Source organism: Chroicocephalus ridibundus, chromosome 9 (assembly GCF_963924245.1).
Source record: "Chroicocephalus ridibundus chromosome 9, bChrRid1.1, whole genome shotgun sequence".
NCBI lineage: Eukaryota > Metazoa > Chordata > Aves > Charadriiformes > Laridae > Chroicocephalus > Chroicocephalus ridibundus.
The window spans coordinates 3,832,742-3,856,993 of NC_086292.1; the positions used below are offsets into that span (position 1 = coordinate 3,832,742).

General features: G+C 38.5%; 1 protein-coding gene across 2 annotated transcripts in view; it reads left to right on the top strand.

Annotated features, from left to right (window-relative positions):
• LOC134520406 (fibronectin type-III domain-containing protein 3a-like) overlaps window positions 1–24,252 on the top strand; it is a 48,392-nt gene that overhangs the window by 11,815 nt on the left and 12,325 nt on the right. For both annotated transcript variants that reach the window (XM_063345684.1, XM_063345687.1), the window contains exons 3-12: window positions 6,422–6,557; window positions 10,507–10,582; window positions 11,798–11,874; window positions 15,748–15,979; window positions 17,483–17,755; window positions 19,137–19,192; window positions 20,382–20,536; window positions 20,808–20,867; window positions 22,370–22,508; window positions 23,567–23,620. In XM_063345684.1, the coding sequence (XP_063201754.1) occupies window positions 6,462–6,557; window positions 10,507–10,582; window positions 11,798–11,874; window positions 15,748–15,979; window positions 17,483–17,755; window positions 19,137–19,192; window positions 20,382–20,536; window positions 20,808–20,867; window positions 22,370–22,508; window positions 23,567–23,620 (1,218 nt within the window). In that variant the 5' untranslated portion in view covers window positions 6,422–6,461. The remainder of the gene's footprint in view (window positions 1–6,421; window positions 6,558–10,506; window positions 10,583–11,797; window positions 11,875–15,747; window positions 15,980–17,482; window positions 17,756–19,136; window positions 19,193–20,381; window positions 20,537–20,807; window positions 20,868–22,369; window positions 22,509–23,566; window positions 23,621–24,252) is intronic.

A 24,252-nucleotide genomic window follows, 5' to 3' on the forward strand; every position in this document is an offset into this window, starting at 1 on the left:
GTAGCTTGTACCTTTTTTTCCAAAATGTTTCCTACCTCAAAATTGTATAGGGCATAAATTTCAAATCTGGAGGGGTGAGGTTTTTTTAGAATTCATAAATAAGGTTTAATCTTTTTGGCAAGGCTATTTCTTAGCCTGAGGTTGGGGATGACTGTTGTTTGGGTCTACTGTTCTTTGTTTTAAGAGCCTTTGGAGATCGCCAATGCAGAATTTAATCGACGGGTTAAAGAGTGTTTAAAATACTCAGAAGTCTCAGTTTGCAAGAGGTGTTCTGGAGTTTAAGGTATGGCAGTGTCTCAGTGTTTCAGAGTACATGAGGTTCATATATATGTGTGTGTCCACAGATCCAGTTCTAGATCTTAACTTTTTTCGAAAGATAAGACACTAACGAAGTATGTTGCTTGCAATGAGACTGGGATTTTTTCCCCACTTAGAGATAATAAATAAATATAATATGTAAAAGTATAGTAGATATCAATATAAAAATACTAATTAGTAATTCTAATATTAAAAGCTATAATTAAAGCTTTAGATTTTTATACAATACTGCTTTTAATAAATAGCAATACTGTGGTAGTTTACTTCCTGCAATAAATGTGAACTTATGATCAGGCTAGAAGGTTGCATAAGGCACTGAACCTAGAAATCAGGAAGTCTGAGATAAATTGCTAGCTCTCCATCAGACTTCCTCTTTGGTCCTGGACACATTGTTCTCTCTAACTCAGGCATACTGTCTTTTTTTTAAAAAAAAAAAAAAAAAAAGTCTCCATTTAAGTAATAATCTCCTTGGAACAGGAACTTTCTCCAGCACTTACTGTAGTGAAAATACAGTCTTTGTGATAGCTTCTGTGCAAGATTATAAACTCTTCTTTTTCTTCTTACTGTGTACGAAATCTGTTCACCATCTACTCTGGACAGTGGAACGAAGCCGATCCGTTTCTATCTGCAGTGTTCCCCCCTGTTTAGTTTGCATGAGATGTCTTTCTGGAGAGAGTTTTTTAATGTATGAGGAAAATACTTATTACGAGATAAAAGAATTCCTAAAACTTGCTAAGTACATAATGCTGCTACCCATTTGCACAGTAGATTATCTCATGTTCTATTAATATGATTAAAGGATATAATTCCAGTGAAAAAGTAATTTTTCAATCTATGAATTTTTTCTTATTTTGTATGGTATTATAAAACACATTTAATGAATACAAAACGTTTTCTTTGTTTTTCCATGCTCTGCACATAAATAGCTGCAAATTTGTTGTTACTGCCTGGAAAACTTGATGTTTTGTTGGTTATTGATAAAACAGAAGTGGTGTGTTTATACAGGAAAATTGTTGTGGTCATAACATTTTCTTAGAGACATTACTGTTACAATTTTGAAGTTGTTTCTGTTGTGATGTCCAAATGGAATTGACTGTGAGTTGAACGTGACACCTCGTTCCAAGCTGTAAGTTGGCAAATGGCTAAAGGAGGATTTGTAATGCAGTAAAGAGTGTTTCTAGTGGGTTTGGTAAACATTTGTTAGTAACTACCCCATGTACTAGAATTGCGTATTTATTTCACTTTGGACTGAAACGATTTTACACTACTTTAGATTTTCATTTCCCAATGTCTCATGAGAATCCATGATGTTTTCCAGACTTAAGGTACGATGATCTAACGTCATCTAGACTTCAGTTAGCTACCTTTGCTTTGCTGCCTCCATCCAGGGAGCATAATAGCTGGTTTGTATGTAAATCGGAGCCCGGTTTTCTCTGCCGAGGCGCTGACTTCAGTCGAGAGCGAGGGAGAATCAATGAACACAGCTCAGTGCGAATCCTCGGGAGCTGGATGGGGTCCAGGATGACTGCAGCACGGCTTGAGAAGAATTTGGGCTGGAGAAAAGGGAAGGCCAATGTTTCAGTCTTCCAGAGGCTCGGCGTTTTTACTATGTCAGGAAGTGAGGTCAGGCACAGCCGCTGTGTACTGTAATTGTTTTCTGGAAGGCTAGTCATTAAGATTTTCTGTTTTTCTTAGAAGCCTTTGTAGCGCGAGACTGTCAGTGGAAAATATTGCCCCCCCCTTTTTTTTTTTTTTTAATATGGTTAACATGATTAACCATATTACATTAGCACAGTGTCGAATTACTCAGGAACACTTCTCAGGGTACACTTTTAAAATACGAACTGATTTTATTTGGTTTAAAATATTTTATTTTTTTAATGTTGTAAAATAAATGACAAAATATTCCAGTTTTTTAGATGCATGTGTCTTGAATAAATAATCTGTGAAAGCCGTAGTTCAAGCTATTTCTGGTGTAGATTTCTGTTCACTGAGAAATCTGATATCCGCTATTGCTTCTTTCACTCTTGCTAAAACAGTGCTTCAGAAGGTTTGTTTCTGAGATGGTTAGTCCTGATTTTAAGTGTTGTTTTTTTTTTTTAATGGCTATCATGCTGTATGGGCTGAACTCATCCTTCAGCTCAAACAAGGTTTGGGAATGACCTTTAGCTGATGTCTATAGAAACTGCTGTTAAGAAATGAATCAGACCAGAAGGTACCCTTGCAAAATGTAACCTTTCTAAAAATTAATCTATTTAATTCCATACTGACTCAAAAATGTCCAGTGCATGGTGATAAAGCTCTAGACGACCTCTACGAATTCTGCTATTGATTCATATATAATGATTCACTAATTCTCAGCATGTTCCTTTGCAACTCTGACCACATTTGCCTAGTCTTTAATGCTTGCAGATGGAATTTTTCTTGGTTATTTTTAGCCTATAAAGTTTAAAATTTTGTGTATAAGCTCATCTTTAATGTCAGTTCAGCCTGTGATTTTTATTTTTTTTTCTTTTTTGCCCCTGTCCACTTGGATAGTTAGTAGTGACGATAAATTTAAAACAACTAGCTGCCAAGAACAGACCATGGAAAATCGCAGTCTGAGCCTAGCATACGATAAAATAAGCGAGTCTTCAGGAACCCGAGAAGCTGTTTGATGCAGTTTTCCCTCTAGGTGGGTTCTTCCTCATTGGGCCATGTACAATTCGCCGGCTGGATTTGCCCATCAAAGCTGACTTGGCTTGAGTTTGGAGTAAAACCGAGGGTTCAGAGTTACTGATGCCCAGCGTCAGTGATAGCGTTTGAGGGAAGCTGTGAGACTTAGCAGGACTTTGTGGGAGTTGTGGATGGAGGTGGGTTCTGGATCTTCGGATCTACTCTCTACCCACATGGTGGTTGCTCTCCACCTTTACTTCAGGAGCAGCCGCCTGGTCCCTGGCAGCAGCCGTTCTGCGTCGCTTACCCCACCGCTGCCTTCGGTGGCGGGTCCTGGGGCTGAGCTGGAGGACACAGGGCTGGATTCCCTGCTCCTACACTAGCAGTAGAAGGCTGTGGGTAATGGCTTTTCAAGATAGATCTCAATTTCTCTGTTTCATTTTTTGGGAAATTGTGCTGAGTATATAATAACTCTTCAGGAATTCTCTTTTTATTTACCCAAATACCACCTACTTCCTCGAATGAAATGGAGACTTTTGGGAGGCGAAGCAGTTGATACCATGTGCAGTGGGAGTGCTTTATTTCCCTTGAAAAGTTTTACCTACCACACTGGGGAAGGGCTTGAGTCCCATGCTCATTTACCAGCAGAGGTGGTACCTTTGAGAGCAGCAGTGTCCTTTGCTGCTCTCTTACCAGTGTTTTCAAGGAATGAAGCTGTGCTCTAAAAGCAAAAAAACTTGTTTTTTTGCGAAGTCCATCAGCACGCAGCAGGAGGTTCCTCTTTATCATGAGTGTTCTGCCACTTGGAGCCATCTGAGCCCAGCTGTACAGTAAGATGTTAGTGTTCTGAGTCAGGCGAAACTGCCCCAAGAGTTACTCAGATGGTTTCATTTGTGCTAGTACTTCCATTTCCTCTGACCATCCGGAGATTCCTACTAAGACATGAAATTGTATTTGCTATTTTTGGAGTTTGTCGTTAACTGTATGAACACATTTGTTTCCTAATACTCCCAAGTATTATGTTCTTCCTCTGAAAAGGGTGAAGTTACAGCACTAAGCAAGTGGAACGTGTGAGTGCGTAGGTGTAAATGTAAATACTGCCTCTGTCATTAGGCAATAGATTAAGGATTCTACAAACCATATGGCTGTTGGTGCTCTGCTCTACAATTTGTACTAACTACACTGTGCTGCTCGTTAACCAAGACAAAACCTCAGAGAATTACATTCAGCCAACGTAGGAGACTAGGACAGAAACTTTGAACGTTTATTTAAAATTGCAGGTGGTATTGGAACTTGTTTCAGAACACATTTTTCTACAGCTGGTTATTTTGGTGAGTTGAACATTTGAATGCAGATGTAGTTGCATTTTGGTAAAGGGTTTTCCCCTTTATGTTAAGTGCTAATTTCTGTCGGTTTTGAGGTTCTTAGATGAAAGAAATTGGTACTATATACATATATAAAGTAAAGTATTTTCAGTCTGCCTGTGCATGCTGATTTCCTATAATGGCTCTTCAGGCTCAGTTCTAACCTCTAAAAATGGGAGAGGTGCAGTGGAAGGAACTTCTGCCTTAAGTTTAACGTATTGACTGGCAGGGTTACCATGCAGGTATTTTTAAGTGGAATAGTTACATACAATCAGCTGAGTTTGTTTCTTTGGCAGAGGTAATTCAAAATCTGACAAATAGGATGGAAGATTATTTTATTCAGGAAATAGATAGCACGCTTAGCTAAGTATATTTAGGGCAAACCTGATACAAATTTAAACTTTGGAGGTTGTGTCTAGCCCTTGCACCTGTGCAGTTGTGTTTGCCTCTTGAAATTGTTACTGGGGCAGGCCTGGAGAACAACTGGTGTGCAGAATGAGCTGGTTTCTTTGACAGTTTGGGGTATTTTGTTATGCTGTGTTTTGTGGCTGTGAGATTGTATCAGTTATTTTGAGATGCTTTTGCAAACAAGAAAGAAGGTGGTTTTTACCAATGGATGCTACCAGCTTCTTCACCTTGTACTGCTAATACTGGAGAAATCTGTGTAGTCCTAACTCTATTACAGACCGTTTCTGAATGGAATTAGTTAACACCAGAAGAAATTAAAACAGCAGGCTGTGATATTTCTGTCACTAATCTGAAGATTCAGTCCTACAAGTACAAGAATAAATCAGTTTTACTTCCCCCCTCCCCGAACACTGTCGTTTCCACACTGGTTATAGAGAACTGAACAAGGATTTGGCAGTTGTGTATAGACTGATTTGGTTCACGCACAGATTTGGGGGGGTGAAGCGTTTTTTGTTTTGCTTTTGCTTTTTATTTTTAATGTAATGAATTGGCCTATCCTAAGTGCGTTTTGTCTTCGGTCTGGGTTTATAGGAGGTAATGGGAAGGGAGAAGGAAATGTCAGCATTTCCTGTATCCTGTTATCTTGTGCTTTTTATGGATGCTGAATTAACTATGCACTGAAAATTCACTAACATTTGGATTGTATTTTGATGTTTGGATTGTATTTTGATTTATGTAATCATGGATTATTCACTAGAAGCCCAAAACTATGCAGCACTTTTTCATATTCTGTTTTGCGTGATACTCAGTTAAAGACTTTTGTACAAAGTGCTCTACTCTCTTGGGTTGTCTTAAGGCTTGTTTTCGCTGTGTCAGACCTTGGGATTGATGACATGTTGCTGCATTGGAGAGATCGTATGATTTGGGGTGGGGGGTGGGATGTTGATCGTTATAGAGACTAAAATGTACATATAGTATGTGAATTATCTGGTCTAAAACTTAGGTTCTGGAATACAAGCAATTTACAAATCGTAACTACAAATTTAGGAACAAAGTCCTACGTAAGCGTGAATTATGCTGCTGTATAATTGCATCACTTACCTACCGATTTCATCACTCATGGCATGTCAGGTTGAATATGCACGATACGTATTTAAAGAGCATATTTTTGGAAGAAAGATATGGATAGCTTAAATGCATTACTTCAAAATGAAAAGGAGGGTAGTATGTTGGACTACTTGGCGGTGCTCCATTGTGAAGAACTTGGGTGTAGGACTTGGGATCCCCCTCCATGCGTTTAAGACTGTCAGTTCACACAAGTTTTCAGATGTTCAAAGAAGCTAGTAGTGGATGTTTTATAGTAACTTTTGTCTCCAATTAAAGTCAGTTTATTTGAAAATCTGTGGGGGAGAGTTGTGGAGTGTGGAAATCTGATTATATTTTCCTATTGAGTTTTCAGATGTTCTTGAATTGTTGTCATTAAAGGATTCAAATAATATCATAGTGTAAGTATTTGGTTTTGAGGTTGTTTTTCTTCTCTACAAAACAATGTCCTGAAGGCACTGCTGTATTTTTCTACTGAAATATCGGTACCAAGTTTGGCAAACAAAATAGAGAATTATTTGGGGGAGGGGAGAGACATGTTTAATATTGACGTTCTCTTTTTGTTTGAGCAGGTGGTTAATGTGAGCAGTTGTCAATGAATGGTTTTCAGACATGATGGCCGACCAGCCGCCTCCATTAGAAGCTACGCCGATATTGAATGAAGTGCCACTTCTACCTCATATGGTTAATGGGGACAGCATACAACAGGCAAGTAAATCCGTTGTACTTTCTTACAACTCATGCCATACCGTGCCAGCAGTTGTAGTAGGGAGGTTGACGTTCAAGCATACTGTAGAAAACAGCAAATAGAAAAACTGTTTTGTTGAACAACTTGTATGATGGCTGACAGAGGAGGCAGCTTGGAATAAAGCAACTGTGACACTGACCTGCAAAGTTAGAAAAGCATGTGCTTCTCAGCGCTGATGTCAGTAAAACAGAAGTGCAACTATAGAGAGGAAGAAAATAATTCAACGTTAATATAGTGGAAATGTGAAAAGATTGCAAATTAAAAGGAATGTTTGTTATATGTGCGTTAAGTGCTTTAAAATTAAACTACAAAATCAAAGAATAAAAGGAAAAATATATGGATTTAATAAAGTGCTAAGGTTTTGAAACCTCTTCTTAAAGCTCATGTAAAATAATCAATAGAGATTAGCAAGTGGCTGCAGTGCTCTCAACCAAGACGTCTATTGCAGTGACATGTAGAGGAAAGGAAGGACCTTGGCTTCCTGATATTAAGTATCTTCATTAATAATTACAGTGCACGGGTGAAACCTGAGTATATTTAGTTGAAACATTAGAATTTTATTGGACACAACCCTTCAGAAGTACCTAGTATGATTAGAAATACAGACAAAATTGAAAGCAAAATTATTTGACTGAAGCACGAGCTTGTGTAAGTTGTCAGTAAACTTGGAGTGAATTTAGTGTTTGGCAGTAGAAGCTGAGTGCCTTGGACGACAAATGCTGAAGATATCTTCCCATCATTTGGAGATGGACTTCCAGTGCACTCAGAAATATCACAGGCATCCTGACATTAACACTGGATATTAATTTAAGAAGCATCTTCCCCCTGCCCTAGAGCAGCTCTTGATAGGAGAGAAAAGGTTTGTTTGGTTTAAATAGCTAAATAGCTCTTTGTTGGTTGGCTCGATTGGACAGGGTGCTGGATAATCTCATCTAGGTTTCCTTTCCCGCAAAAGATTGGACCAGATGATCTCTCGAGGTCCCTTCCAGCCTGGGCTGTTCTAGGGTTCTGTGATAATAAAACATAAATTTGAAGGCTTTATATGCCTGGAGTTAAACAATCATTTTGTTGAAGCAGGGGAGAAAACTGCCCATTGCTTTGACCTGATCGGTTTGTAAGTTCAAGTATCTGACCGTAACTGAAATAGGAATTAAGGGGTTAATCCAGAAGGAAAAGTTGCATAAAAGTTTGCAGAGGATAACTGCCATATGACATGATTGTGAAGGGTAACAGTGAAGACCTTGGCATATTTGAACGTGCAGTGGATAAACATGGTACAACAAAATAATCACGAATTGTTACGGTCTGGTAGACCACAAATGGTGAAGAGTTTTACATGAGATATCCTTTTCTTTGTAATTGTTACAGATGAGGAAGGATTGTAGTATTGCTTGTAAAAATAGCTTTTATTTTAAAAAAAAGTCTGCTCTGCCTTTTTTTCCTCAGTCTCTGGAGCTGAAATACAGTAACTGTGTTTTGAAATAAGTAAAGCTATAGAGTCTCTAAGGTCGTTCTGAAGTTCTAGCATTAGCGGTGTGAAATTTTAGACACTGAGCAGCTGTGAGGTTATTCAGTAGCTACTGTTTCATGTTACGCAAGGAAAAGACATCAGGTAGAGCTAACTGGAGACCATCTCCATAGCTGTGTTTGTGTAACATGTCTTGGGATAGATCGGTGTGTAGAATAATAGTGCGTATTGAATGACCCAAAAGAAGGTGACAGTCATTGAAATTTTTGGAACCCTAGAGGAGATTTTTTTTTTGCAATCAGGTCAGATTAAAAAAAAATAAAAATAAAAAATTGTATCTTGGAGATGTGTGGGAAATTGGCATTTGAAGAGTAGGCTTTGAACACTGATAGTCTCCAAGACTTAGAATTGAATTATAATGGAAATAACAAATAAGCCTGCCTAGTGAAAATATTAATGGGACTGGGAACGTGGTTTAACCTTAATGTGCCAATATTTGTCATTCTTGCATGTCTGTGTATAAACAACCATGTCATGTTGCCGTCCTTCATTTGCCTGACAAATACACTTGCTGCTCTTGTTTGTGGCGCTTTTCTCTAGAGCGGAGAAGCTTCTGGGCTTTTAAATAGGCCACTAGCTTAGAAGCTTTATTAATGCAGCTGATTTTTAATTGTTTTGCTGCCAGTGATTTGGGGGATGGGCTAATTATAGAGTATTATAGAGTGGTTTCATTTTCAGAAATAAAACTTGTGCTGTTTGGCCAATCACTTCAGTCAGGTGCAGCGTCCAGTTCATCAGTTTCATTTCACGTCAACTATCAGTTGGAAGTTTTCTGGAAGAGTTTCTTGTTTTCAAAACCTTCAGCAATGGAAAGAGCGTGAATAAGGCCTAAAAGAAAAATGCTGACCGGTGCTTTGACATAGCTTGATCCCACTAGTTCTGAGATGGTCGTGTGGGACACTTGAAGGTGTCAACATGACCGTGACCCCTAGCACTAGTCTGTCGTCTGACTTGCTTTAGATTGACTTGCTAGAAACACTCGAGCTACCTGGAAATTTTCCTTGGTGGAAGGTAGATGGAACTGCGTTTGCTTCATTAATTACAGTGAGTCATTCCTCTAAGACGTTGCCCTGTGCATTCCTGACATTCCAGATTCTGAACTGCTCTGCAGCCCTGTGATTACTCCACTTACTTATGATCTTTTCGCTGAGTTCAGTTAATAGTTTCCTGAACTGTTTGTGAGAATTTCAGTTAATTAAAATCTGTTCCAAAGACCTGACAGAATCCCTTCTACCTGATGTAGTTGTCATTCCATGAATAGAAGAAAAATATTTTATAAAAATTTAATGAAAAAAAATTTTTGAGTTTCATAGCTGGTTTTATAAATATATTTTATTTCAGTTTTTATATTGGCCTCTCTTCTTTATGTGCTAGCTTTCACCTTGGAATTCAGGTGGAATTTTGACTGTGTAATTGTGCAGTTCTTATACACGGTCAAACCCCTCGTTTCACTGAAGAGTTAGGCCTGTGCCTATGTAATATGACAGAATCTCGCTGCGAAATTTTAGTGGTAAAGTTTTCGCGTTAGAATGAAACTGAAGCACTGCCAATATTTTACAGCAAGACTGAAGTGTGTGCTGTGAATGGGGTAGGAGGAGGTGATCGTTCGTGTTACCCGGCGCGAGGGAAACGATGCTGTAGGCTGCCTGAGGAATAATTCTGGCAGATGTCCACATCGATCTGTGTGAAAGTGAATGCGATCGTGTCCAAACTGACCCACCGAACCTCACGGGCAGTTGTATTTCTTTAGCTACGGGATTACACAAACATGTGAGGAAAATAAACCTGATCTTTCAGGAGCCATAGAGCAGAGGTTGGTAGGCAGGATTTGCTTTGTCACCTCTTCTGCCCTCCTTCCGCCCCCAAAGGACTGCATACTTTATTAAGTTACCCGACAGCATGGGGGAATATATTGTCAAAATATATACCCACATGCTTTCAATGAAAAAACGTGGTTGAGTTTTGGGCAAAGCATTTATTTGTGTGTGTAATCCTGATTTTGCCCTGAAACTGAAGTAATGTCATAGGCAAAGCTTGTAAAGCACGGTGAATCTTAGGTGATTTATTGCTTCAGTAAAAAAAGAAATAGTGTGAAAATATTGAAAATAAAAGCTTTCAAGTGTGTCAAAGGAAGCACTTCTGGTAATAATCGGAGAAAAATCATTGATTATGCAAAACTAATGATTTTATGTCAAAGTATGAAGAAATTTTATTCTACCTGCCAGTGTGTCTCACCTTGCTTTTATATTCTCTAAGGTTGCCAAAGCTATATTGTTTTAATCTAATGTGTGTGTATAAGGAAGAGATGGGGTTTTTCCCCCAGGTAATTTCTAAAATAATAAAAAACAACTACTGCCTCTCTCGTGTTTTGTTTTCTACAGGTTATTCTTGTACAGGTAAACCCAGGTGAAACATTTACAATTACAACTGAAGATGGACACATTCAGTGTATTCAAGGTAAAGGAAAAACTGCAGTACTGAATCCAAATATTTTGATTCTGCAAATATCACAAAATTACTACCAGTATTGGTTTCTGTAATGTCAAATGTGTTTTTATGTGTTCTGCAACGTTAACCAATCAGATTTTTCAGTTTGTACTTAAAGCGCAAATGAGACAGCACTGGGAAAGAGCCAAGATTCCCTGCATCTCTGCAGACTTTGCTGATGACTTATAAGAGGCTGGCGTCTCAACTGTGTCTGTAATGATCCTTGAATAACTGTCTTCTCGGAATCTTAACACATGAATTTACGTGGGATTTAGTTCCACACTAATCGAAACAATTTTAATAGACGCTGTGTGACCTCACTGTACTGTAAGGTAGTGGCTACTGTTTGTGGCTACAAACCGCTTTTTACCTTCTGGGTAAGTGACAGAACTGCAAATCTGAGTTGGGTCAAAATATCTCCTCTAAATCAAGTTGAATTTATCAATGCTTCCATTTTTGGAATATTTTTTAACCATTTCAAATGATATTATATAAAAGTGTCCATTCTGCTTTCATCAAATCCCAGACGGGAATACTTCCTTTTAGCTTGGTGTAAAAAATAATATATTCTGATTTAAAAAAAAAACACCAACAAAACAGATGTTGGTAGACCAGCTGTTAGCATTATTGTAGTGCCAGTGTTGTTGCTACTGATTTTTAACTTTGTCACAAAGCAAGAACTAAAATTTATCTATGCTGTTTTTTGTACAATTAAAGAAATACTGTTGGCTGTATACAAGTTGTGGTGGGGATAAATCTAAACTCTGCTTTTTGTAGAATAAATGTACAGCCATACTTGCATTCAGCAATATTATCTAAAATTCTGGATGCTTCCTGAAAGTTATTAAAATCATTCTTGATGTGTATTTTGAATGTGAACAGGAGTTATCCATCAGTGACATAAACTGCAATATTTTTCTAGGTGAAAACTTGGTAGGGTCACTTTTTTATTTTTTAAACTCGCAGTCCTGACTATTTAGGTTTCTCTGCTAACTGGCTTTTTTTATTGGATAGTTTAAGCCTTGCTTCTAAATCTACTTGTCTAAAAGTAGCTCCATAAATAGAGAGCTGGCTGCAGTTGTTGGCTTTTCAGGCACCAAAGTGAGCCACCACCTTTGGAAAAAAGGGTGTCCCGAGTTTGTAAAAGCCTCATTTGTTAAAAAGTGGCACCTTGTTCCTTCTCAGGTCCAGCACATGTTCCTATGATGTCACCAAATGGTTCTATGCCGCCTATATTTGTGCCTCCCGGTTATGTATCTCAGGTAAACTTTAATTTATTCTTTTATTTAAGTATGTTTGTGGGTGTGACTTTTTAACAATAAGGCTGTTGGTTATTTTATCTAGAAGAGCTGTGAAAAGCATTTCTCGTATTTTTTCCATTGAACTTAGCAACTATTTATTGTAGGCTCTATCACCTTCTGTTCGCTTAGTAGAATTTGATCTGGTTTTCAGGGTTTTTTTTAATGCTACTGCTGGGCAGTAAAAGATTCCTTTTAGTGAATTGGCTATCTGTTGAGCTCCGTTAGCAGGATCTGCCTCTTGATTTTTCTTCAGTCCTGTGTTCGAGGCGAGAGTAGGTGCCTGGGCCACAGGAGCAGCGGCAGCTGCCTGCAGCCTGCTGAGTGGCAGCGGGCTGAGGAGTACAGACGCCGCTTAGCGCCGCTCCAGCCAGTCTGATGGGAACATAGCTGGGGGCAGCAGTGGGATTGAACGTGTCTCATGCGTACTATGGATACGAGACTTGTGTATTTTTACATTAGGGTTATATGGGTCATATACCAGTTATCATTCTCTCTTTCATCGCTTCGGTCTTTTTTTTTTTTTCTTTTCCTGGACTGCATAAGATATTTCTCTTTAATGTCTTCTCTCAATTCAGATTTTTCTATTCTAGTATAACTCTATTTACATGATCTATTTAGATGATCTTTAAGGTCCCTTCTAACCCGAACCATTCTATGATTCTATTTATCATAGTTTTCAATGGCCCTTTCTTTACCAGCTCTGATCTCCTTAACATTCAGCAAAACACTCTCCTGTTAGAGCAGAAGTGTGAAGAGGGGTGTTAATGCTAGTGACATGTGCCGATGGAATGAGTGTGACTCTGGGCTTCTCTCCCAGCTTTACTTTTCCGTTCTCGCTGATTTTCCACTCCTCTGTGGTGTTCAATCCTAGCAGATCAGACCTGCGTGTGTGTGGCATTTGAACTGTTATCGGAGGTACTGGAAGTTGCCAGTTCGATTTACTTTTCGATTAATGCATTTTTAAAGGGAAGCAATTAAAACCAAATGTTTAGACAAGACAGGCGAGGCTTCTGATTTTCTAGCGATGTTCAAAATCAGGAGTTTTCTGAGTAGGCTTGAAAACCTTACAGCTGTATGTTCTTGACTTCCCCAGGCAGTTGTCTTTTCGCATACAGCTGCCTCTGCATTTTGTGTCTCTTTTATTATAAGTAGGTACTTTCATGCAGACCCTGGAGAAAGATCCCCCAGATAATTTATGCATCTATATGAAATTGAGTCTTCAGTGCAAACAGTCTGCAAAGTGCTGGCAGATGCTGAGGTGTACAAACTGAGAAATACATTTGTTCTGTGTTTGCTGTCACATGAAACTAGGGGGGGGTTGGTTTGTTTTGGTCTCCCGTGGTCGTTACGACAGGGATAGACAAGTTTGAAACCAACTTTAAAGCAGAGTTTGAGTCACTTATACTGTTCTTGCTAGTAGATGAGACTTGAACTTTCTGTTCCCAAATCTGGCTGGAGGAGCCCGGAGGTAATTATGTCGGTTTTTGCCCAGGTGGAATGAAACGATTTGGTAGTGGAGAATGGGAACATAGCAACTTCAGGCTGTAAAATCAATGTGAAAATCTTACTGTGTTAATGTGTCCCTTTTACCCAAGACTGTGCCATGTGTTCTTGCTTAATATGTACATAAAATAGAGTTAACATATCCATCAAAATTTGCTCTGAGTTTTGACTTGTATACGTTACAGGGTGTGTTGTAATATTATGCAATGTAATGTAGTTCAAGTGGTGTATTTGGTTCCGCTGATGAACCAAAAAGCCCCCCCGCGTTGTTTCTAGAACAAAGTATATTCAGTGTGAACTTAGTCTTAAGTGACTTCTTGTAATTTTTTTTCTTCTATTTAAAGTCTGTTAGTAATTGCTAATGATACAGCTGACTCTGAGGCTGTCTCACAGCTGGGCTTTGTCATAGCAGTTTCTGAGTGGACACATTCTCTTTCCCTTCAGAAGAAGAATTTCTTGTTAGTTTGCTCTGTCTTTTGCTGAGGAGCTTTTCAAAATGTACTTTTGGCGTAAGCAATGTTTCAACATCTGTAATGCCTTCTTGGCCAACTAGGAAATGCTACGGTGATTTCTTACAGCCAAATTAAATATGCTTTAAGGGAGGATCTTGAAGAAACTAACAGGATAAAACATATGGCCTGCTATTGCGTAAGTGCTTTCTTTAAATGCCTGAAAATATAAATTGTGTATATTTTTAATAAAAGCAGGCTATATAAATAAGGTGAAATCTTCTAAGAGCAGATTTTATTTCGTATTATTTACTTTACAGATTGCAATACAAATACACTTTGTGTCTCAATTTTGTATGCCAGCCTGCAGCGGGAGTGTGCCCCCCACTTGCATCCACGGATAATGTTTTCTGCTGACTACATGATCTGTCTCTGTTAATGCTAAAGCACTGTAAGGCCCTGCCTAATAGCATTTGTGATTTGCATTTTTAAATGCAACTTGGAGGAGATGACTGATTCAGAAGGAAGGAAGCATAAAGCTGCAGACTAAGAAAAATGCCTGGTTTTTCCTACTGAGACTTGATTAATTTCAAAGTGTCAGCTTGCCTTTAATGTTGAACGTTTTTCTATCATTGATTTATTATTTTTTTTCCAATTACACTGCTCATACCTCTTTAATTTTTTGTGTGAGGGAGAAAGCAATTGATTTGTTGGTTGCTTTTAAATAGGATCTAATACAGTCTAGTTTGCTTCTGAGTCAGACTTGTCGTTAGATACAGTCTGAACTTTATGGCAGTGGACTTCTGTAGTGTGGCAGAAGAAACAGACTGGAATATGAGCAGGTGATTTCTCTGATGATCAACTCGGAAGCCTTTGACCCCGTCAGAACTGTAGCTGCTCAAAACGTAATCCCTCAGATAAGCAAAATGGCCTGTAACCACAGAATGAGAACAAATGAGAGCTGGTGTCCTCTATGTACTATGAACTCTGCCTGGAGAAGGGACCCTGTAAAACTCAGCCTCTGGTCGTCTGTTCCAGGGGTCTTAAAGATGAGACTAAACTGGGCAGTGTTCTACTTCAGTGTCTTTTAGTGAATCCTGCTCTGGTGTTATTTTTTGACCTTGTCTTCTAAAACCTGTGTTCTGACCAACAACTCTGTTTTAATATTTAGAGAAACGTTATTGTACAAAACCTTAATGTATCCTAAACTGATCGTAGGAAAAGCAATACGTTGAGATATTAATGTATTTCACTGGCACAGTTGGACTCCAGAAGGAGCCTGTATGTTGTCAGTTGTGCATACGTATGCATGCACTGTCTTAGCATCTTTTTATCCTCGAGTTCAGATGCAGACAGGTTCCTTGTCTGAATTCTCTTAGCCTGTGACAAACATGAAATATTTTGATGGTTGAGTTGGGTTGGATCACAGTAGAAGACAGCAGGGCTGACTTGTAGCACTTTGTACTTGCCATAGGCTAAGAAGGTGTATGTAGACATGTCCCACAGATCGGATGGCGTGCGGTGACTTGTCCCGTAGCGCTGTCAGTCAGGATGTGATCGAAAGCAGTTTTTCTAACTGAAATTACAAGTAGACTGGGAATTACACCCTGATCAATTCCCATTACTTATTTAAAAGAATATATACGTTATGCATAAATTATAGATTGCTTAGCACTTCAGCGTGTGAGGCTCAGCTTCTTAGAACTGACTGCCTCAGTATTTCTTCCAGTGACATATGCTGGGTTTCCACTGGAATTCATTTCGGTGCGTATATCCCTGACTTGACTGGTTGTGGGTATAAACTTAAGCATAAAGATTCTTTATTAAATGGATAATATCTACAAGATTTTTTTTTTTGTACTGATGTTTCATTTCTTGACAGGTGGTGGAAGAAAATGGAGTTCGTAAAGTGGTGGTATTGCCACACTCGGCTGAATTCCATCCTTCCATGCATCCTCCTCCTCCTCCTCCCCACGTGCCACATTACATGCACCATCACCATGCTCTGCTTCCCCACCCACCTCACCCAGTGTACCCTCCGGTTCCTGGGACGGGAGAGCTACCACCGCAGTTCATTCACCAGCATCCGCCGCCACACGTTTTTCAAGAACAAGGTGAGAGTGCAGGTGATGGTTAAATACACGAGAAGGCCTTGTCACGCAGTGGATCTCGGCTGAGACAGCTGAGTTCTGTCGGTAGCTCTTCCACACATTTCAGTGATTTTCGGTGTTATTTATTAGACTCCCTGAGCCTTATGTGTGTTTATGGGGTATCTTAAAATACACTTGTATATAAGGTACCGTGGCGCCTGGTCTGAAGCACTCTTCATGTGCAAACTATCGCTGTGTAAAGTTTAAGTCGTCTTCTGTTTTTAAGGATTCAATGCAAAAGCAGTAACTTAGAAGTGTTCCAATGTATATTATATTTTTCATGGATCCTTTCTTTGATTACTCTAAATGTAAAAGCAAATGATTGCTTCTACCATTCTCTAAAGTTCTGCTCTCCAAAACTGCTCTGTTTTGTCACAGCCTTGGCGTGAAGTATTTTGAAAATGCATTCACTTTGATAAATGAATGTCTTTTTTTTTTGCTAAACAGAGTCCAAATATGACTGGAAAGAAAATAAAAATAACGTACATAAACCAAAACCCATAGTAATCCATATTGGAGGGTGAAATGAAAATTCACTCTATATTTAAAAACTGAATGCAGCAATACTTCAGTGGAGGACTGGGGTCACTGCTGAATTAAACCAGGGTGTGAGCCTTATTATATAAACAAGCATTTAACACAGAAAGAAATTAGATGATGTAAGACCATTCACCATCTCTCTCTCAAGCTTAAATTGGTAATTAAGCTATTTCAGTTCACGTCTAGGATAAAATATTCAGTAGCACCCAAGCTATGTTTTAAAAAGTTAGTTTGGGTTCTAAATTTGCTTACGTTTTTTTTTTGAAAATGTGACTGTACGGGTATATCGGGGAAGAGGGGCAACTGAAAGGCATAGTCTGGCGCAGCTAACAAAAGAGAAAGGCCTGAAGAATTAAATTTAAAAAAAAAAAAAAAGACGAAAAAATCCCAACCCTGAACTCAACAAGTGATCAAAAATAATGTTTAAGAAAAAGAAAAAAAATTCAACCATTTGGATATGGGTTAAATAGGAAAAATGGAAACTTGCTTGCAGATATTTTGTGTATCTTACTGTAGGATTTAACTAATGTTGACGTTTCAAAACAAGGATTAAATGCGTTCTTCTCTTACTGCCTGATCTTTATGCTCATACACTGGAGCCCAGTCGGTAAACTCTTTATCAGGTGAGGTTCCTAAAGTCTCGGGAGGCTCTGCCTGGCACCGCGATACCTGCGTGTTTCTTGTCTGTGGCTCTGCTGCCCGGAGACACCCGAGTATTGGCCGTGAAATTCCTCAGGACTTCACAGAAGCCGAAGTTACGTGAGCCACGCAGCTCCAAGCATCATCTACAGGCTGCCAAAGCAAGCACAGTGAAGTTCCCTAGGTTTTCAAGTTCTGCTTTTACTGTAGTTATTCTTCCAACTTATTATTTCTCAGATGTCAAATAAATTGTACTGAATAATGAACCAAGTTCTCCTTTCTTTGTAGAACCTCGTACTCATGGAAGGACAAACTTCATTCAGCGAGATGAAAGGAGTCTCAAAATGCAAGAACACCTGAAGAAAAGACTAAAAGACAGACAAGCTAGTGGTCACACTAACAATAAACTTAACAGTCCTCCGTCTTCACCACATAAAGTTGTTAATTCTTCCAATGCAACAATTCAGAATGGAAATGGAAAGGGACAGCAAGGGGCAGGAGGACCACTAAAGCAGAAGCAGATAGGAAAAACAAAGGGCAGTCCAGATGCAGAGATGGGAGGTAGGTTGCATTGAAAGGGTAAAAAAAAAAATAAATCTGAATTCTTTTGTAACAGAAGATGCTGTAAGTTCAAGCAAAATAACTTCTGAAAAAAATTAATTCGTTAATTTCTTTGGCTATTCAGGATTAGAGAAAGCCTGAAATAATTTTCATTTTGTTTAGAATTTTTATTTCCTGCAGAAATCATAGTAATGTCAGTGTTCAGTTGAGAATTCTCAAATAAGGTCTTCAGGAAGATTTAATTGTAAACCTTTTGTTTACTTCTCTGCCTTTTCCGACTCGGGACTGATCCACGTTCCACGTGAGGATGACCTGTGGGTACTTACATAACAAAACTTCTGGTGTCATTCTTTGCGGTACTTTTCAGGTAACTAGGAGTTACCGAAAGCTTCCAAGAAACAGGAAGGTTTGAGCAACTGCCTCTACACGTTGCCGTTTGATCACTTGTAATTTCAGTTCAGTGCATTCTTTTGCTTAGATTAATGTTTGAGTGTTTTAATAGCTTGTGGCTATGTATTTGCATACAAAAATACTTTGCAATATCTTTGTCTTTCATGTTGATTTGAAACATGAAACGCAGACAGTTGGTTTTTTTATCATGATTCCTTAAATGATTTGTGCATCTTTTAGTGTCTTTTATATGTGTGTCTTAAATTAAGTGATCTTGTTAGGCTGCAAGTTCTAGTCCTCATCCGTGTCACTATTGTATTTAACTCTTTGGTTAGAGAAATAAAAGAGAAATCTGACTTTGTATCTTGGGAAGTCAATAGAGGTGGAAGCTTTTATCCAACTTATTTCAAGGGCAAGAAATATACTTGATTAAAGATTTGTCTTAATACAAATTGGGGGGGAATAAGGTTTTATTTGTGAGCAGAATAATATCCTGAATTGTTTGATATGGACAATTGTACAGATAGGATTCATTTTACAGATGTAACCCTTTTGGTTCCAGTAAGTATTTTTAGCATGCAGTTTTGATCAGGCTTCTCGCAAATTATGCCTAGACCAAGTGTTTTGCAATAGAAATTCGAGGAAAGCACATACAATAGAGAGATAAGATCTTATTGTCATTTTTTTAACACCTTTCATTTTTGGAGGAATGTGTTTGTGTTGTCAGAGAAAACCCATTTATGCTCAGATTAGGAAAATATACCCTTTGTGCAGGATGTTCTAAAAGGGTTTTTGTAACACTGTTAGTTTTGGATAGTTCATGTTTCTACCCCTCACGCAGCCAAAACAAACAGGGGAAATGAACTTTGCACAATAAGTACTATTGTTAAACTCTTAATGAGGCGAACTCCATCTTGTGGTGGCATTTTTGTAACAGGCTGGTTTACTCTTGAGGGGGGGTTGGTAATCTGTTTTGTATTTGAAATTTCAGAATCTGACACGGAATCCAAGAAATGTGATATTCACTTGAGCATTGGCAAGCCAGTCGTAAGTATTATCCTTAAAATACCATTATTTTCGGTGCATATACTTTCTATAAAATAACACGCGTCTTATTGATCTCTTTCTTTTTTCTTAATGGTTTATTTCTTTTAATAGAGAAAACGTATGTTAGTTGTCAGAGTTTATAGCTCGGAAGGGGCAACCATGCTATAGAAACCCACTTTTTCCCAACTTTCTGAAACAGTCTGCCTGACTCAGTTTCCCAGTCCGTAACGCGAGAGTATTTCCACTGTTGAAGTTGTCTCGTATGTGAAAGAGCTTTAGCACCTTGCAAAGGGCCTGCTAAACTTCTGGAAGCCTGTCCACTCTTGAACCATCCTTCATTCAGCTCAGAGGATTTAATAATATTGGGAATAGAATTTACAAAAATAGATCATCTTTTTATGTTATGTTTAGAAATTGGAGCAAATATTGGAGTATTTGCAGCCTTATTCAGGAAGTTGGAGTCTGGTGGTGTTAATTTAAATGTCGAAATGCTAAAGCCTCGCTGATATTTTTGATCTTGAGCGTCTTCTCAGCATTATGTGCACAGTAAGCATGGGTTGTATTCTTTTGCTCCAGCTTTCTAGCTATTTTTTGTAAGAGTAGTATTTTTTCATTGCTGCTTCTGACATCTGTGCTTAATGCCAACGGAAGGCCACGATGACTTTGTCAGAGAAAATTTGGAGTATGGGAATTAAGCAGCAAACCTTTTTTTTTTTTTTTTTTTCTCATTGTGAGCACTTAAATTCAGAGCCTCTTGCTATTGTATAGCTTAGTGGTTCAATATTAAGATTATGTGAGAGAGTTGTAATGGAGTTTGAAAGTTAGGCCATCTGACCGTGCTTAAGTAGAGATCTGGTGTCAGTGTTCAAGACTCCAAGTCTGAAATTTTGCTCCAAATGAGTGATGCAAACAGTGCAGGTGAAATAGAAGTTTTCTCTTCATACACTGAGACAATGTAGTGCGTCTGTAAGTTTGTTTAGTGTTTGAAGGGAAATCCTTTAATAAGATATTTTAGAAATGAAAAGAGGAAACAATTTAAATTCAAATAATGACTCGCTATTTCCACTACAAAGGTAAAGAACTCCTCCAGCGAGGAACTTCATAGGCAAACTAGCGACACCATGTTATTGACTAATATACCTTTTATTACAGAAAGCAAACTTACTTGCATTATTTATGCTTTTAATAGGTTTCTGATATACAAGCAAGATCAGCCGTTCTGTCCTGGAATCTCCCAGTTAGTTCACAGAATGGAGAGAGCCATAGTCATAGTCCAGCAGCATTTACATTTGAAGTAGCAATATCCAACAGTGGTAAAAATGGAAAATTTAAATCTGTCTATGTGTAAGTTTAGTTTCTTCATTTAAGCACAATACCGATGTTTAAAAACATTAACCAATCAGCAATCTCTCTATCAGGAGCTGTTTGTTGACTTGCAGACCTACCTACTTCACGTGAAATAAATTTTAAGTAATATCGCTAAGAGTTACGTGGACAATGGAAAACTTGAAAGTTAAATGTGCGCTACATGGTTTTGCTTTTCAATAAGCTTTTGTCCTTTAAAGTGTAAGGAAGAGCTGTAACTCATTATTATTTTTTTTTTTCCTTTTTGCAGTGGGGAAGAATTAACAATCACACTTCCTGATCTCAGACCAGCAACTGATTATCATGCCAGGTATGTTTCTGGGAATGAAATACTTAATGGTTTTGTTGATACATTAATTGCAAAATTATTGTGGCTTCATGAAAAAGGTGTGATCACAAAACAACTTGAGGAATATTCTGCATAAAATTTCATAGCTATGGACATTGTTGTTGCTATCTAAATTCCCATTTATCTTCCAATTTCATAAAAACGTCACCTTGTTTTCTTTCCTACCATCTTCTCTGTCTTGTTTCTCTGAAATATAAACTTTCAGTTATCCTCTGTTGGTATTTTTTAGAACAACAAGGTTGGACTCAGTGAAAGAGATTGTTGCAGGCTGAAGGCAGAGGGAAATAAAATAATCTAGACTTTATCGTGGATTTGCAGCTCTGGCTTGTTGGCTTGATTTGCAATCTGTAGTAGTGCAAGAAGGGAAGTGGAAACTGGTTGAAATGGGGAGAGGTTAGATGCTGCGTTACAAGAGAACAAGAGGTGACATTCAAGAATTGCCCCGCAAAGTAAATTCGCATTACTGGAGAAGGGGTGTTACTGGTCAGGAAAAAGACAAGCTGGTTAAAGAAGCCAGGAGAACACTGTGATCCAGAGCTGGAAGAGGGAAGCTCGATGCTCAGGCACAGAAGGAGACGAGTTTTAAGACTCCGTGAAGCAAACTCCTATTCTTAAACTGCAGAACAGTTCTGTGTGTGTTAAACACTCAGCCCAGCTCCACTTGCACAGTGTAGCGTGTGTTTGGTTCGTGGTATTGCTTTGCCATACAGGCCAACCGTCTTCTGCCTACACCACATTTGGTAAGGCGGGCAGTATTTCTGAAAAAATCAGTCAAGTCATTGCTCTTCAAAAACACACATAAATGAGCATGGCTGTTCTAGAGATTCTGTCCCGATTGAACAATTACACTGATAAATGTGGCTTTATTGCCTGAACAGATGATTTAGTCTGTTTTAATATCTGTAATTTTGTGCAAGTGAGTGTTGTCCGTATTTGAATCTCAAGGTCTTTTTAGCAAAAGGTTAATTTCGAGTCAGGTGCTCGGTTACCATTTTGTAACACTTGCTGTAGTTTTCATCATGCCTCCCACGTGTATTTGATCACTAAAATACCTCCGCTGTGATAGACAGTAATTGTAAAGTAAATGAAGGATGCCAAATGGAGTCTTGAAGGTCAGTCAGTGCACCTGTGGGATCTCCATCACACTGTTCACCAGCACGGCCCTGTCTCCCTGAACGCAGAACGGCTAGTAGTGTTTCCTACCATGTGGGCATCAATCGCTAGAAGCTGGAGCAACATCATAAACTCACTTTTTGTTATTTCTTCTTGAATGCAGAGGCATGAAATTGTTGCCTTTTAGAATCAAGGACCTGAAAGGAGAGCAGTTGGGCACTTAAGGGGAGGCTGGTCTTGTTGCTGTAACCACTCCTTGTGATTCAATGCGTTTTTAAAGCTGACAACTCTTTCCTTAAATTTTCAGGTGCTGATGCACTAATAACGTAACTAATTGTCCTCTTTTTCAGAGTTTCAGCAACCAGCAGTTCCATAAAAGAATCCATTTTAGAATTAGTGAGTTTCACTACGGAAAGTTGTGAGCCAGACTGTCCGGCTGCCCCGAAGCTAATTAACAGAACCAAAAACAGCCTGAGTTTGCAGTGGAAGGTAAGCAGCCTGATGTCATGCATGGCGTGTTTAAATTAGCTTTGGCGATAATTTTGGGTGTGCTTTAGGCGTTGGCTTTTAAGCTGCTCGGTTAAGACTGATAACTGAAATCATGATTGTTTCTTCCTCTTTCTTTCAACGTTTACTTGGTTTCTTGCATACGGCTTCAGTGTGCTAGAGTTAGTGGTGTGCGTCTCTCTAAGTACGAACCAGTCAGTGGGAAAGTTCTCTTCTGAACCAGCAGTGTAGGAAAGGATAGAGCAGTTACATTTCACTTGGGGTTCCTGGATGATAAGTGGATATGACTTAACGTTATAATTCAGAGTTCTTACAGGTATTCTCACCCGTTGTGACCCATATATTGAGTACATGCAGTATCTGTAAAGGCTTGTTGGTAACTGTGTTTTCTTGTCTTTTCGTGTTTTTCTTAGGACTGCGCTTTTATAACCGGAAAACAGTTTATAGCTAAATGAATTCAATTAGTTAAATTATTTGTGTGATCCGTGTTTAGAAAGTGAAGGAAGTTCCCAATTAATGTGTCATAAGGAGCACAAAGGTTGCTCGTCTGAATGCGTACCTTGCTCAGACAGTTGGTGAACACACAGTGCAAGGACAGAAGGAAAAAAGCTATAAGAATATAACTTGCATTATTCATAAAACTATTAATGAATTCATATTTTAAACTATCAGAATTAGTAGAAGTAGTATAGCAGCCTGGGGAGCCATCGGGAACGAGGAATTAAACTAGCTGAAATAGCTGCTAGTTTTGACCTTTTCTAACTCACTTCACTGAATACGTGTGTCTGTGCCCGCAGCAGAGTTTCAGATTATCCGATTGTGTGTTTGTGGGAGACGAGGGCTGTTCTGTATGCCTACGGCACCTTCCTTCCAGCTCTACACTAAACATTTTGTTTTAAAAGGCAGTTGGAGTATATTCTATTCAATTGTTAAAATGTTTTTTTTTGTTTGTTTTTTTTTTTAATGTGCAGAATTATTTACAAAAGTACAAAAGTACAACCATTTGATTTTAACTTTTTTCATTGTTTCTTTATTTTCAGTCCTCAAATGACAATGGTTCCAAAATAACTAATTTTCTTTTAGAATGGGATGAGGTAAGACCTTTTCTAGTGGAAAAAAAATAAATCGTAATGACATCTGTAGACCAATTATACTTAAAAATACTTTTTGCTTAGGTACATCGGCTATTTTCAGTGCAACTGTCCAGACAGTTTTAAAGGCACAAGCTAATTAAAAAGCTTGAATCAAATGAGTATAGTGCAGCAATTCAAGCAGACGGTCTTTTCAGATCCTCGGAGAGCACAGTGTAAGCTCCCTCGTTTGGCCCTTGTCGTTCGAAGCATCATTAATTCCTGTGCTCTGTTTAAATGAGTGAGCGTTTGGCTTGTAGCTGTCACAAATACCACTCGGCTTTTGAACTCCTTACTGAATTGTATTCCAAAGTGATAAAAAACTTCAAAAACGCGTTTGCTTTCAATTGCAGTCATTTATTGCCATTTTGTCAAATCTACAGTGCCAAAAACCAAACAGATATCTCAATCAAAAGGTGGTTTTATTATCAAGAATGCTCAGGATTACTATCAGGGTACTTGGTATGACCATGATGACGTTAGCTTTTTACATTCTTTAGGCTTACTGATTTATAAATTTTTTTTTTTAAATTATTATTAAATTAGTGAAATTAAATTTAGGAAAATTGGGAGTGAAGAAGTTGACCTTAGCAGGG